The sequence below is a fragment of the Hemicordylus capensis genome, chromosome 2 (genome assembly GCF_027244095.1).
Source record: "Hemicordylus capensis ecotype Gifberg chromosome 2, rHemCap1.1.pri, whole genome shotgun sequence".
Lineage (NCBI taxonomy): Eukaryota > Metazoa > Chordata > Lepidosauria > Squamata > Cordylidae > Hemicordylus > Hemicordylus capensis.
Window position 1 is genome coordinate 318,257,454 of NC_069658.1, and position 16,395 is coordinate 318,273,848.

Genomic DNA, 16,395 nt, shown 5'->3' on the forward strand with positions numbered 1-16,395 from the left:
TATACAGGGCTATGAGAAGTGCTGGACTGCATCTCTTTTACCTGCACCAAGTGTATCCATCTTAAACATTTTCAGTGTTAAAACATGAAAAAGCCAAAATGTGGAGATGCTGAGATGCTCATTAAGTAACAACATTCTATCAATCTAGCATAAACAATCTTTCAGTTTAAGTCAAGAGTTATTTACAAAATCACTAAAGCACTAAAAAGCCTGGATGTTGAATGTTAAGGTGGCTAAGTCTGAGACAGTGGAGTTTCTCCAGGACAAATCATCATCAAAATGTGTTCTCTGGCATACTCTGGCAAGGGCCATAGTTCAGTGGTAGACATTCTGCCTGTAAGAGCCAGCGTGGTGTAGTGGTTAGAGTTCTGGACTAGGACCGGGAAGTCCCGAATTCAAATCCCCAAATCCGCCAGCCATGATACTTGCTGGGTGACTCTGGGCCAGTCACTTCTCTCAGCCTAACCTACGTCACAGGGTTGTTGTGAGGATAAACTTAAGTATGTAGTACTGGGCTACAGTACTATATAAACTTAAGTATGTAGTACTGGGCTACAGTACTATATAAACTTAAGTATGTAGTACTGGGCTACAGTACTATATCCCTCTCTTCCTGTAGTACAGGAAGAGAGGGATACAAAATGTAAAGAGAGAGAGAGAGAGCGTGCCTGATTCAGAATAAGGCAACTTCCTATACTCCCAAGTCAACTTTCATGTATTGCAAGCTGAACTCATGTTAACTCACACAATTGTGTGATGACAAAGAACAATTGTCAGATCACTTTTAACAACAGGTCAGTCAGATAAAATCCTGGCCCAAGCATTATCAATCTCCTGTGCCATGGAAATAAAGACAAAGTGTCTCAAACTTGGGACTGAGGGCCTGGCAATTACATATGTGAAACAAAGACCCTTCTGTGTAATGTAAATAACATTTCTTTCCTTGTTGCCAAGGAGAAAAATACAAGAAAACAATTATAGACTGGTCTCAAGTGCTCACTTGAAAGAGGCTGAATTGCCTCTTTTCAACACCTTTGGAATAAAATCAAAATTTTAATAGGGAACAGTTCCTTGTAAAACACTCTACTTGTGGGTTAATCACAGAATCCACTAATTCATCACCAAGATATAACTTGCTGCAATGTTTTACAAGACTTTTACCAAGGTCAGTCAGCACTCACCTATAAATAATGCCTTTGCTGTGGAGAAACTGTAAGCCACACAGTATTTCAGCTCCATAAAACCTGAAATAGAGTAAAGCACTTTAAAGCTGTTCGTCTTTCAAAAGTTTCTTTTTCCAGTACTATTAAAGGTTGGAGAGCCTGTCTGACACTCTGGAGAACAGGCTGCATTGGAAGACACTGTTCCCAAACCGGCCCCCCTCACAATTCTTGAAACTTCTTCAAATTATTAAAACAGTGTTTTTTTTTTTTAAAGTCTTTGATTATTCCCGTCCCTTTATCCATCACTCAGTGAATCCTTGTCTGGATTAATACCCTTTCCTATTAAAGAACTACTAACCCAGCCTTCCCTAGCCTTTTGTGTTACCTAATTAAACTCCTTCCTGTTTTATTCAACTGGTATTTTGTTTTGGCTTAAGCACTATTTGAAAGCCTGGGCCAAAGAACCTGTCTAAAAAATTAATATTTCAGGGGTCACATTAAAATCCGGCCCACTACATCTTCGAATGTCAACTTTACATCAGTATCAGAGAGCAATATCTGGACCCTTTTAAAAAGATGAAATTCTGGGGTGAAAAAGCAAAATTGACCTTTTTATTGCAGGGAACAAATCAATACGTAACAGAAAGAGTGGCCTCTTATGCCCTTAAGGCCTCATGGCTATGAGAACACCACTTAGTGTTGACTGTTATGGTGACTCCAAAACATTAAGTCTTATGTTTGGGGAGGATGAATATTCCATTTTAATACTACAGTTTAATTGTGTTTAGTTTTAAACATTCATGTCTTATGTTTGCCTTCTTTGTTTTAAACCTATGGACTTTTAATATGGTCATTTTTAGGTTTAAATTTTCTGTCTTCCCTCTGCCTTGTTTTAGTTCTGTGGTCTCTTGATGTGGTGCAAATCTCTGCTTTATTTCTGTCCTGTTTTTAGACTTGTGGTGTTTTGATACATTTCTTTTTAGGTTTAATGTTTGCTTTGTTTTTGGATCTGCAGTTGTTTGATACGGTCATTTGACTAATCAATAAATTCTATTGTGTTTGAACACATTATAATCTTATACAGGCTTTGGGAAACTATGAGTCAGGACTGAACACTTACTTTGCCTCTGACCTAATTGGTTGCTTTGTTTTATACTACTCAAAATTCTCAAGAGAAGAATCTCTCTCTCTAGCTTTCCTTCACCGATCTACCAGCTATGGTGAATGTTTATTAATACACACACCACCTACACGAGACATATCAACCTAAAACTTCATGCTTTGCAGCCATGTCCATAGCCTGGAATTCTTGTTTACTTGGGTGAAGTGAAGGCAAGCCTAAGAAGCTTTTCAGAGACTATCACCAACACATTTAGTCTCATGATTCCTAGAAAAGCCCTGCCTACTTCTAACTCACACTCTTTTGCAAAATCCATAATGTTTATATTTATATATACATATTTACAAAAAGCACAGAATTCAATAGTGCTAGAAGAAAGCACTTTTACATGTGCACTGACAGCTCCAGATTAGTGCTATAAGGAAAGAAACAAACCAAAGCATGCACTGTAAAAATGATGTTAAATCAATGCTACAGAAGGAAAGAAGGTGATTAGGGAGTGCAAACCAGGCTTGGTGCAAGTGAGTGAAGGTTCCTAGAGCTATTGTGCATTATAGTTGAGGAGTGAAATCAAATTTCCCCCCGCTTTGACTAAATAGTCAAAGTCTATTTGGTTTAGACTTTTCTCCTTTATCCTCTGGCAAATGAGATCAAGAGCAGGCTTATACGCTCAGGTGGAATAGACCTGGTTAGGCTCCTCCCACCTGCCATTTCATATGAAAGGATTCTTTCTGTCTGAAGACCTTTGCACTGATGTTTTTATGATGAATTTTTATGATGTCTTTTTATAATTTCTTTTTGCTTTAATTAACCACTTTGGATTGTCTTTGGCCAGAAAGGTGGGATATTGGAGTTTTAAAATAAATTAAAATATACCCTTTTACTTACTTTGAATGTCTTACTTTCTGCTTTTACATGGCTAGATTATACATGTTGTTTTGTATTCTACATAGCCCCAGATTCTGCACAAGTTACTTCAGAATGGCAAAGCCAGTCTTATATTTACACTGTGTATTAGAGATTATATTCTGAATTAAGTAGGAAATTTATATTCTCTTGACAAAGGAATAATCATGTATGCTAACCTAAGAGCTCTTTTGTTCTAACTGCCTCACACCACTGAGTCAAATCTAATTGTAAATTAAGGCTGTGTCTTTTTCTGGTTCATTTTGGGTAAATCAAACAGTGGTTGTAATCTTATGGTAGGGGTGCTCAATTTTGCCCCTTCTGCAGATATTGGCCTACAACTCCCATACTCCTTGGCTACTGGCCACTATGGCTGGGGACTATGGGAGTTGTAGCCCAAAAACACTGTTGGGGGAGGGGGGGCTAAGTTGAGCAAGCCTGCCTTATGGTCATGAAACCCCTATTTCTGGATGGTATATTTGGGCATTCTTTAAGAAGTGTGCATTTCTGCACCATAATGACTGAAATGGAGTAAATGCACTTTAATTCAACAAAGAACTAAGCCAACTGATGACACAGTGGTAGCTCTTTTTCTTTCAGTCCATTTCAGATCTTTCTCTACACCCACACAACCATTAAATGTTTGAAAGCTTGAGTCGGAGTCTGGGAGGCTTTACAATATGTCATACTTTATTGAATTGATTTACTTGCACTAAAAAGCTGCCTGATGTTATCGCTGCCTGAGCCAGGGGTGGGTGAGGAACAGTGCAGTATTCTAAATATTCCAAGGCAGTTTAGTGAGGATTATGTCATGACAAAGGCAAATGTTCCTTTAAAAGTGCTTTAAAAGTGAAACAGGTTCCCAGAAAGACAGCCAGATTGTCTATATATACCCGTCTTTCTGTTTGCTCTGCTCCAGTTCCAAGAAAACAAGTAACTGGATTGGATGAGGTCCTGTAAGGCAGAGTGAAAAGGAGAAGAGGAACAGGCTGGGTGGTCTTTGCTGCTTCCTCTGCAGGTCCATCTGGTGCCTGAGAGTTGTCAGATGTGCTGGAAACTGCCAAGTACCCTGGCCTGCTGTTTTCCAAAATTTGTTTTGCACAGGCAAGTAGCCATGGCTGAGAGATTCATGGCTTATCCACTGGTTTGTCTCCATGCATCCTGCCCTCTTCTCTAAGCCACTCCACATTTCATCCTTCTCTCTTCTTTGGCTTAACCTGACCTGTTGATCCTTTCTCTGCTTTTCCAGCCTTTATTCTGTTCCACCTTGTGAGGTTTCTCTTTTCATCCTTTTCACTCTCCATTCATGTTTGTTTTCAGTCACGTTATCCTCACATTTCCCGGCCCTGTCTCTTTTACTGTGAAGTAGCAGCTCACCCTAACAAGCCCAGCGGGTGCCCAACGAGGCAGAGGTGGTGCCTCTGGTTCCTGGCAGCGCCGGTTACGGCTTTCTTTCCCATCTGGCCTTGGTGTTAATGAGAGCTGCACTGATGCAGACTGGCCATTAGTCAGGTAGAGCTGTGTGGGCTGGTTAAACCTTGTCCAGCACAAACAGCTCTACCTAACCAATGGCCAGCCTGCAGTCAATGTGGCTCTAGGGCAGGATGAGTAAGAGAGAGGAGCAAATCCCCATTTAGCCATGTTCAAATCCCCAAATTCAGCCATGAGACTTGCTGGGTGACTCTGGGCCAGTCACTTCTCTCTCAGCCTAACCTACTTCACAGGGTTGTTGTGAGGAGAAACTCAAGTATATAGTACAACGCTCTGGGCTCCTTAGAGGAAGAGAGGGATATAAATGTAATAAATAAATAAATAAAAGCAAAAACCAGAGCTGCCATGAGCCAGAGACAGCTGTACCTCATTTGCCCCCCGCCCCCACCAGCTCATTAGGACAAGCCCTGCTGTTGCTGCCCAGTTTCTTGTATCTTTTCAGTATCCTTGGCTACTGGTTTCCCCCTTCCCCTCCCAGACACAGTCTCAGACATAGCCTCCCCCTCATAGACATAGTCTATGACATAGTCTCCATTCCTCTTTTATTCCATTCTCTTCCCTCACATCCACCATATTTTCTCCTCTGCTCTTCAACATTTTTTCTGACACACCCTATCCTTTCTCCTATTTTGATCCTCTGCACCCCATTCTCCAACTAGTCCTACGTCTTACACATGTATCACTCTGCTTTGCAATTTACTAAAAATCAAAAATCAGCACTTCATTTGAGTCAGTGCCTAATGTTGCAATTCGTTTTTAGTGTCAGTATTTGAAGTTCTATACTAGTTGCCTTCTTTTGTCCAACTTCTTATCTGAGTGTCCTTCAAAAATGAACATAATGTCATTTTGCTTTTTTGCTCCAGGTCTAACACTGGAAGTAGGGGTGTGCACAGACCGTTTTTTGCAGTTCAATACAACTTTGAACTGAATTTGGACCCAACAGTGGGTCCGCGAACCGGTTTGGTCGCATCAACCAGGCCAGCCAGCCTGACTCAACCAGCTTGAATTGAACTTCAATGGTTCGAGCCAGGCTCAACTGAGGGTAGTAAGAGGCATCTTTAAGACGCCAGTACCAAGATCTGCCTGGAGCCGTGGCACTCCCCCTAGCAACCCGCATGGCAGCAGCGCCCTCCCCGATGCCACCCTCACTGCTCTCACCACCCTCTATCAAGCCCAGCTCAAATCGTTGAACTGGTTCACTATGAACCGGGTTCAGCCAGGTCTCGGACTGGCCCCCTTTCCCGAAGAGCAGTCTGGTTCACGATTGGACAGCTCAAACCACCCTGGTTTGTGGCAGACTGGTTCATGATCAAACCGGTTCTGCACATCCCTAGCTGTAAGTGGATTGAACAAGAGTAGAAAGATTACTTAGGTATCTTTATCTGTTCTTGTTACATAGCTGAGGCTAGCTCATACCGATTTCTTGATTCTGATATGTTTTCTTCATGCATTAAATTCAGATCTAGAGTGCATGCTAAAACAATTACAGGAGATACAGAAATGTAGTCCACTTTCCTGCCTGAAATTGAGAGTTTTATTAACCACCACCTGATTAGGTATTTTATACAACCATAAAGAGATACTAATAGCAAGCTTATCTTTCTCTTGGAAAGGGCATCACAACTGTCAGTTAACAATACATGTGTTGTGTATTTACTTAAAGAAAACAATCAAACTTGGGGTAGAACTCTGGAGAAAATGCTGGGCAGGACTACACTTCCCAGCACTATATGTGCGCCTTCCAAGACATTTTTGGGGTTTGAGGGGGCTCCATTTCTTTTAAAGGAGCCCCACTGGCACTGGGCAAAGCACAGCACTCTGCAGTGAGAATGGTCACCTCCATGTGGTGTGGGGAGGACTCTGCAGAATTTTTAGCTTGGCACATACCTAACAATGAGTCAGGGAGCCTACTTAGGATAGATGGGAACCACCACTCGCCCTCGAGTCTTGCAATGAAAAACATACACAAATATAGAGGACGGTTCCAAAAGCAAAGAGCAGGTTCACCACAGAAAGGTGTTTGCTGACAATACAAAACTTGAAGAAAGCCAAAATCCTACCCTGACAACCTGAGCCCCTGAGTCACCTCCTCATATGACCCTGACAAAATTTTTTTCAAGATCCCAATACTGCCAATTCAGATAATCAGTCATTCCAAGAAAATACTATTAGGCACAATCCTTCATAGACATTTTGCCATCTAATATCCTGCCTCTAGTTTTGACAATCTGCAATGTCTCGGAAGAAGTGATGAAAACATCCCAAGATCATGTGCTCAAATGAGAAGTGCTTCTCAACTTAACTGATTTGTGGATGAGCCATTGAAAAAACAATGTTCCACAAAGGAGATCAGGTTTTCCATTGCGTGAGGAAGGAGTAATTTTTTTTAGCAATCTCTCCTTCCCTCTGCTGCCACCTGTGCTTCTCAGAACGATGTCCCTGAGGGTTGGGAGCAGTGTTCCCTCTAACAGGGATTTCCAGATGTTGCCGACTACAACTCCCAGAATTCCCAGCTGCAATGGCTTTTGCTTGGGGATTCTGGGAGTTGTAGTCAACATCATCTGGGAGTCTCTGTTAGAGGAAACACTGGTTGGGAGATCCACAGGGACATAGTTTTGAGCGGCAGAGTTGACTGCTCAAGGAAGGGAGGATCACTGAAAATTGCACCTTGTTCAACAGAAAACTCTGGCACATTAGTCCTCTTCAGACATTATAGGGCTCTATAATTTTCTCTCACGCTTACAAGGGGGAAAGTGGGGAGGAAGTCCCACTGCACTACCACCACTCACCTCCTCATGTCCAGTGAACACACTTACAGCACCTTTTGTCTGGAATTGTGACTCTGTGAGCTGCAACCTGGATTGATCCAGGTTGCAGCTCACAGAGTTGCTGTTGAACACATTTACAGCACTACCCCTTCAGCCAAAAAGCTCCCTAAGCATTCATCAGGCACTAGGGGATGAGAGCGGCGGGGTGACACTTCCCCCCTTGTAAGCACAAGCGCAGCTGCCCTCTATAACATCTGAAGAGGGCTATTGTCGGAGGGTTAATCTGGATTTAGGCTGATGTTTTTAATCTTAAAAACATAAACACCACATGCCTTGGTGCAGCTGCCATATCAACTACTGGTTTGGGATGTGATCCAAAGGAGGTGCAATCAGCTCTTTATAATACTGATTAGAAAAGGAATAAGAGCCTCACACACTCATGGAATCTGATGTATATAATAGGACAGTGGTAATATGACAGAGTTGTGTACACACATGTATGGGACTCTGAATCACAGCCTTTTAAAACCTAAAAATAAAAATAAAATAATATACTGCAGTCCTGTGTTCACCAAAAGGTTTAACCAATAAATACAAAATACTGAAATAAATATGACAATTTATAATAAAAGGAATGACTGAATGTTGGTAAGTGACCAAATGGCAGTTCCTGTATATAATAAAATTAGGAGAATGTTTTGTAACAACTTTTATAATCTTGATAAATGAGAATGAGATCTGGGGAATCCTTGCAACTTAGGCACCAAAAGAGGGAGTAATTTATATATGTTCCAAAACTTTTAAAACCAGCCTTTCCCCTTCTCTAGGATATAGACGCCTTTATCTTTACACTTATGAAGGGAACAGCATTCCCTTTTCTTTTTCTGATAAACAGTACATTTACTGTCTTCAGTGTAGGGAACTTATTTTCAGTGAGTTTTTGAAAGTTCATACAAGCAAGTCAGTCTTGACACTAACTAAAGCCTTTAATATTTTAACAACAGAAATACATATGAATTCATTCTTTCCTCTGTATTACTTGCATGTGTTCAAAGACATTGCCTTTAATTCTTCAGCAAAACCAAGCAAGGTAGCAGTTCTCCAGTCTTTACAATCTGTAATGCTGAGGCTGCTTGTGATATAACACCAAGCTCTGTAAGGTTGCGTAAGTGTGACACATCTCTTCTTAAGCACTTGGGCTAGCACAAGTCTAAGAATTGGCCAAAAAGAAAGTTGCGTATGTACTTACGTAGCTCTGAAGAGATCAAAACGGCCTTTGTCCTGTATGTGGAACATTAGGTCTCCACCATTAAGGAACTCCATAACAAAAAACAGATGTTCCTGTTTACAAACAGGAGCGAGACAAAATTAAGCAACTGATGCAACTATCCACAACATGAACATATTATACTTCAAGTACAGCCAGCCATGTATTTATGACACCCTGTGGCTACAAACCTTTATAAGCAGTGACGAAGAGAAGATCCACTCTCCTCTACCAGAATTGAGAGTGCAGTCTCTTTCACTTGAATTCATATTCTTCCTCTAAGTCTTCTTGTATTTTCCAAGCAAGCTACACTGAATTTATTGTTCTCTTTTGTCACTTGACTGTATGTGGAATTATATGAGAATTTGACTGTGCTGTACACAGCACACACATACTATCCCTTAGAAATCCCAGACTTCTGACTTCTTAGTATTTTGCTATGATACAACATGCTTGCCAGTCATTTTATATATATGTCTTCCTTTATCCACTGCTCATTGTGCTGCCAAATAATATTCAACTACAAATGGATACTTAGGGCTATAGAAGAGCATACAGAGATTAAATATGGTTATCTTAAAGCAGATACATGGAAAGATCAGACCTGGCCACAGTTATACATTTGTTGGTTATTTCCATATTAAATTACTGTAATGTGCTGTATGTGAGGCTGCATTTGAAGACAGTTCAGAAGCTTCAGTTGATCCCAAGTGCCACTGTTAGGTTACTAGTAGGGACATATTGTTGGGAGTGTATTACACCTATTTTGCTCCAAGTACATTGGCTTCCAGTTTGTTTCCAGTTGGAAGGGCCTTTAAAGCCCTCTATGATAAAGGCACCTTAAGGATTACCTCCTCCTGTGTATCTACCTCCTCCAGCCTCTGAGGCCTGGCTCTCTGGCCCACCATTAACACAGATTCATTTAGTGAATCTGAAAAGATGGAGCATTTTCAGGAGAAGCTCTACAGTTGCCCAGCAAGATTCGAATGGTCCCCTCACTTTCAGGGTTTGTTTTTTTTAAGTGAAGAACTTTCATTTCAAAGGCTCTCTATGCCTGAAACAAATTGATGTGTTTTTATACCACTTCACTGGACTTGGGATATACTGCCATCACTTTGTCATTGTAGATTGTCATATTTGTTGCTAAGCTACTGTTTTAAATTGTTTCTATTTGTGAGCCACATCAAGTTTCTAGAGAAAGGTGGGGTAGACATTTATTACATAAGCAAGCAAATCAATATCAAAATTAGTCAATAATCCAACTCCACTTCACATCAAATTAAATGTACATCAGTTACATCAAATGTAAAGTTAAGGATTCCATGTACCTTTGTCTGAAAAGTGCAGTATAGATGGGTAAGAAATGGATTTTCCCATGCAAGTGCTAAGACCCGCTTTTCTACCATGGTGCATTCCACATCATCATCAATTAGCACCACATCCTTTTTCAAAGCTTTTACAGCAAAATATTCATTCTTCCCTTTCAGTTCAGCAAGCAGCACCTATAAAAGAAAATATTACTTTGGGACATACATATGAAAAATTGATTTAGGTGCTTTTCAGATGATAAAGATCTGAAGAAGTCTGTTCCTTTGTGCTACCCTGGTATTAACTCTGCTTGAGTTCCAGTACCATGATATCCAGTCTCTAGGTAACGCTTAGAGGAATAATCATTCTGCAGGCCTTAGCTAGACTTGTGTTCACTAAAAATCAGCAACATTTTTGTGCAGCCTGAAGATTAACATTCATTGTGACATAAGCTTTCCTGGTCTAGAGGCAACTGCAGATGCATGAATTGTGTACACAGCTGATCAAAAGGCTATAAGAGGAATACAGACCCATCCTTTTCTCTGTGTAAGACTTAAATGGACAAAGTACAGAGTGACCCATTCATAACAGCAGTCACAGGTGATATCATTTTTCTAGCTATAGGAGGCTACAGTAGTCCCTGTAGGAGGTAATAATACACTTGCAGTAGTAGCAGAAAATATGTTCACAGCTATTTTCTAACAAATTCCCTTCTCTGTCCCCTTCCAAGATTTCATATAGAGGTACTGGATTTAAAAGAAATGCCTTATAATTCACATGAATGCCACTTGCTGGTTTTTATCTCTTGGCAATACTGAGCTTCTGGAGTGAGGCCCTTCTAACTTTAAAATCTGTAAGTCTCTTCTGTCTATAAAATACTATGATTCCAGGGAGTGTGCACATGTCCAAAGTCTTGTATAAGCAAAAGAGACAAGCAATAGAGAGTAACAACCCAAGTTGCCTTTGCGTCTGGATTCCCCACCCCGCCTCAAAGCAGCCAGTAGTGAAAAGACTCTGCTCTAGAGAATGGAGGATTCATTATTTTATGATGCATACGATAATATACTACTATTATACTATACTACTTTCATATTGCCCATGACTCCACAGAAGACAACAGAAACCATCTGACAAAAGGAGAGCCACATTCCCTCATACAGACTGATCTTGGGAGAGAGAAAATGAACCTTTCTTCATCCCCACTAAGGAGTCCCAGGCTGCTGCCTCTGGTCCCCTCCTACAGTGCACCACAAAAAGAACCAAAAAGATCTCCCATGAAACTAGCCAATAGAAAGAAAAGAATAACCACAATATATATGATGGAAAACTACTATATTGGAAAGTGTATTCAATATGGATGTAAATTGGATGTAAACAGAACAAAGATATTTACAACAAGAAACAACAGAATCCACAGTAGAAGTGACCATATGAACGATAGAGTCCATAAACTATATACAGTATCAAAATGATGAAACTGATAGTAAAGACGTCCACACACTACGGTGAACTCCATTTCAAAATGGCTCTTTATCAAGTGCTGATGGACATGGATCTTGTGAGTTGACATAAATCAGTATACTCAGATTTCTTGATCTTAATAGACTGATTGTATTGCCAAATGCAGTAGAAACATTCTTGTCTCAAACAGATTTGAGCTGAAGAAATACTCAATATTGTGCTACCTCTTCTGTTGTTTCTAGAAAATGCTCTTGTGAAAGTAGGTGCAAAGCTTGCTAATAAACGTATATATATATATATATATATATATATATATATATATATATATATATACCCTTCTACAGTGGCCATTCTCCCCACAGTTATAGAAATTAATTAGCAATTAGCTAGTCATTAAAAAGAAAAACCACACCTTGCTAAGTTACCTACCTTTCCAAAGCTTCCTTTACCAAGAACTTTGTGGAAGGTAAAACTGTCTAAGTTGAACTTCCTCCTACTGGATGGTCGTGACAGTGACCTTCCCTCCCAAAGCTTACCATATTCATTATTATCTGCAAAAGGAAATACTAGTTTCAGTTATGATTGTAATATCATATTCATAATTTATTATCAATATTGCCAGTCTTTCAGTAAACCATTTTCTGTCATTAGTGGGTACATGGAATTATAAGTGTAGGTGTAAAAAGTCAAAAGAAGCTCTCGTGTACAAATTCAGATGATGACTGTGCCCTGAACCTGAGAATTCAGTAAATTTGGAGAAGTTGTATTTTTGCCCATATGCTTATAGTTTTCAAAATGGGAGATGGGGCCACATTAGCGGACATGGGATATGTGTGATTTGTGGATTTCATTAAGGCACTGGCAGGAAATCTCCTTCCTCCCAATAGAAAGAATACAGTTAGACTGATTACTTGCTGATAAAGAGCCACACTAGATTTCTGGGTGCAATTTTATGTAAAATATATGCATGCATCAAGGCTCTAAATTACAAACCCAATCCAATCCAAGTGTAATGGAGGGAATATTTAAATTGATCTAACAAGGTTGTAAGAAGATATTTTCTGTCTATGCCCTTGTATTTTGACTTTTTTCATACAGAGATTCACAAACTATTGTTTCTACTGAGTTGGTGCAGACAATGCATCTGACTGACCCCATCTATCGTCCAATGAAGGGCATAAGAATCCCTCTCAGTGTGCCATATTGCCTCTGTATTATACAGTGGGGCCGAATCATTCTTACCACCCAAACACATTATTTAAATACTACTAAGTGCAGCTGCTCAAACAACCCACTGTAATGATGAGTAACATAAATGTATTAGAGTTATCTATTCACACACCCCCACCCACCAATAAAAAGATGGTAAGATTTGTCTCTCACCTGTTGTATCTCTACCCAAGGCTTTAGGTTTTGTATCAAAATCCTGATAAATACCAACATTTTCTACTGACCCAGATTCAGATTTTCTGGTAGATTTCTAAACAGAAATGACATATGCTCAAGTTTATTCTAGCACTTATATTAATAAAAACTATTTTTCACACTTAAGATTTTCAAGTTTTTAAAATAAGTATTAGTACATCTTTGATATGAGATAAGTTATCTTATAAGAAGTTATCTTATCTATGTACATCTTATCTTTTCAAAAAATGTAATGTTTGACATTTTGTTTTTTACATACATGTTTCCCCCCCATCCCTTTCCCCCACCTGCAAGTCCAACCCCCCCTCCCCTAACCAGCTTTTGCATGCTGCACTGGCTAGGGGGAGGTGGGAAAAGAAAGAGAGATGGAGGGGAAGAGGGAGAAGGAAAGGGGGAGCAGAGGGGGAGAGAGGGGAGAAGAGAAGGAAATACACAGTTACACCAAAATATGTGAGTAAATCAGAATGGGTTTTTGTTTTCTCTTTTATTCAAGAAAGTTCAAGAAAGGTATCTCAGATTTCTGACCATTTATCCAGTTCATTTACTTTTAAAAGGGCCCATTTTTCATGTGCCCCTAACTCGAACAGATCATGCACCCATTCCTCACTAGGGATGTGCATAGAACCGGGCGGGAAAGTTTGAAAACGGGTAGTGTATAATTTTAAGGGCAGGGGAGGGTGCACTTACCCCTCCCTCCACTTTCCCCTCCACCAGTGCTCCATTAGTAAAGGCTCCATCGAGGCGGCAGCATCCCTCCCTGCTGCCCTGTTCCCTCTTTGGCCAGAAGTGGCCGGAAGTGCCGTGCTAACTTGTGTGCATGTTAGGCATATGTGACATGTGCATGTTGGGCATGTGCGAGAGTGTGACATGTGCATGCACACCCAGCACTTCCGGCCAAGAGGGAACAGGGCAGCAGGGAGGTATGCTGCCACCCAACAGAGCCTTTACTAATGGAGCAGCAGTGGGGGAAAGCAGAGGGAGGGTTAGGTACACCCTCCTCCACCCTTAAAGTTATCCCCCCCCCACCTTTGAACCCGTGAACTGTCTGGTGTTCGAACCTGTTCGAAGGCCCATTAAAAGGGCCTCCGAACAGGTTCGTGCCCATCCCTATTCCTCACTCCTAGGGGGAGTGGGAGATTTCCATTGATGCAGTATTAATCTCTTGGCTACCAGTAAGCTTCTCCATAGCCATTGTTTAGGACCTGATTTTAGTCCCCACTCAGTTGGGATTGTTTTCTATAGAGTTTAAAATGAATCAAATTATGTATGCATTTTGGGCCTAGGGAAGGGCTGGAGCTGAGTGGCAGAGCACATGTTCCTAAGCTCAGTCCCTGGCATCTCCAGGTGGGGTGGAGGAAAGACCTGTCTGAAACACTGGAGAGCTGCTGTCAGTCAGTGTAGACAATTCTGAGCTACAGTAGATGGACCAAAGGTCTGACCCAGTCTAAAGTAGCTTCCTATTTCTAGGTTCCAAATATTTCAAAACAGACATAAAGGGCAAATGACAGGGAAAATGTGTGGTCTGAAACACTCTTATGCCACAAATGTGTGCATTACAAATATTTTTTAAAAAAATCATTTGCTCTTTCAATCGGGCTTCAAATTGTGGAAGCTGTACTTTGGTACAGTGACCATGATTAAAGTATGACTAAGTAGGGCTATTGTGCAGGTTGATTAAACATCGTGACAAATTTGTGAAATTTTGCATGTGATAATTACAGACATGCCTTATTACAAGGATAATATGATTAACCGAACTCTTGTATTTGAACCAATTTGGGAGGAATTTAACATTGTCACTCAGGCCACTGAAAGCTTCTTCTACATTACTTCTACTACTAAGCCTTTTCTTCACAAAATAAACAGTTGAAATAGGCTGAAAATGCTGGATTTAAAATTCTAGTGAATTAGAGTGCTTATATTTGAATTTTATTTCATTAGTCATGGATGCAATTAATATGGCCTATACAAGTTTGTGTCCAGAAAGTTATAGCATCCAAGAAGCATATACTTGAGAGACCACAGTAGCTTCTGTGAGCAGAACATGCTGGGGAGGGAGAAATCCTTGCTCACAGAAGCCATTTCTTCCAAAGATAAATATAATGGAGGTTACAATGCAAAACTAAACTACTTACGGAAACAAGATATTCATAGCAGATGAATCTACTCTTAATGGGTGACTCATGCCTTATGTTGATATTCTTAGAATTTTTAACAGTTTTCTTTCAGCAGATATTATTAAAATTTGGCTAAGTCATCTCAATGGTTAAATTTTTTTGGTTCTTTAGAGAGCCTATTTATCTATTTTTTAAATTTATCAATCATATATGTATACCACCTGATATGTAAATCTCTAGGTGGTGTACAAATCCCAGCATTAAAATCATAGGTTAAAATACATAAAACATGATTAAAACAATATAAAACAAATTATTAAAATTCTAATTAAAAGCTTGTGAGAACAGGTAAGTCTTGAGGGTCTTCCTGAAAACAAACAGAGAAGGAAATGCATTTCAGCTGGGAGCATATTCCAAAGCCCTGGGGCAGCCTCAAAGAAAGTGTGATCCTGAGTTGCCACCAGACGAACTGGTGGCAACCATAACCGGATCTCTCCAGAAGATTGTAAAAGGTGGGAGAGTTCATGACAAAAGAGGCATTCTCTTAAATAGCCTGGTCCCAAGCCGTTAAGGGCTTTATAGGTAATAACCAGCTGATAAAGTTTCACATTATTACCAACTTTCCATTCATTATTGTCATGCTCTCAACATGGTCCACAATGTTTTCCATATGATTTCTCATTCTAAAACTTTTGTTTTCTTCTCTTTCCATCATTGTTCATGTTTCTGGAGCATGAGGATGTGGAAATTATAACAGACGGGTACATATGAAGATTGGTGGTCATGGACTTGTTTTTAAGAATCCCCCACTAGTGTGCAATATGTCCTATTGTTACTGATCTTGGGTTCACAATTTCTCCCCCATTTAAACCTGAAGAGACTCTTCCTATACAATTGCCAGTGCACTGCAAATTCTATGACTGCAAATGTAAACTCACTTACTTAGAAGCACGTTTCACTGAAACCAACATTCCCAAGTGAAAAGATGAAAACTAGATTCAGTAAAATAAGATTTATGATTTGATTCAATGAGATAGAGTGGTTATAGATTTTATTTATTTATTTATTTAACATATTTGTATACCAACCACTACCAAATTCTCTAGGCAGTTTACAACAACAAAACAAAACAAGAAATTTAAAAACAATTAAAACATATAAAAAGTACAAACTAAAATAACTTTCCTTAAAAACTGCTAAACAGCTAAAATGTTTGGCTGAAGAGATGTGTCTTTAGTTGTTTCCTAAAAGCCAACAGGGATGAAGCAAGCAGTTCTAATCTCAGCTCTAAGATAAGTGCGTTCCACAGCTCTGGGGCAACTACAGAGAAGGCTCACCTCGGAGTCGTAATCAGATGAGCTGGTGACAC

General features: G+C 39.9%; 1 protein-coding gene across 8 annotated transcripts in view; it reads right to left on the reverse strand.

The window, feature by feature from the left end:
- PRKCD (protein kinase C delta) overlaps positions 1 to 16,395 on the reverse strand; it is a 108,115-nt gene that overhangs the window by 7,774 nt on the left and 83,946 nt on the right. For all 8 annotated transcript variants that reach the window (XM_053303149.1, XM_053303145.1, XM_053303144.1 and 5 more), the window contains 5 exons: positions 12,868 to 12,964; positions 11,914 to 12,035; positions 10,044 to 10,217; positions 8,698 to 8,789; positions 1,182 to 1,244 (listed from right to left, as the gene is read on the reverse strand). In XM_053303149.1, the coding sequence (XP_053159124.1) occupies positions 1,182 to 1,244; positions 8,698 to 8,789; positions 10,044 to 10,217; positions 11,914 to 12,035; positions 12,868 to 12,964 (548 nt within the window). The remainder of the gene's footprint in view (positions 1 to 1,181; positions 1,245 to 8,697; positions 8,790 to 10,043; positions 10,218 to 11,913; positions 12,036 to 12,867; positions 12,965 to 16,395) is intronic.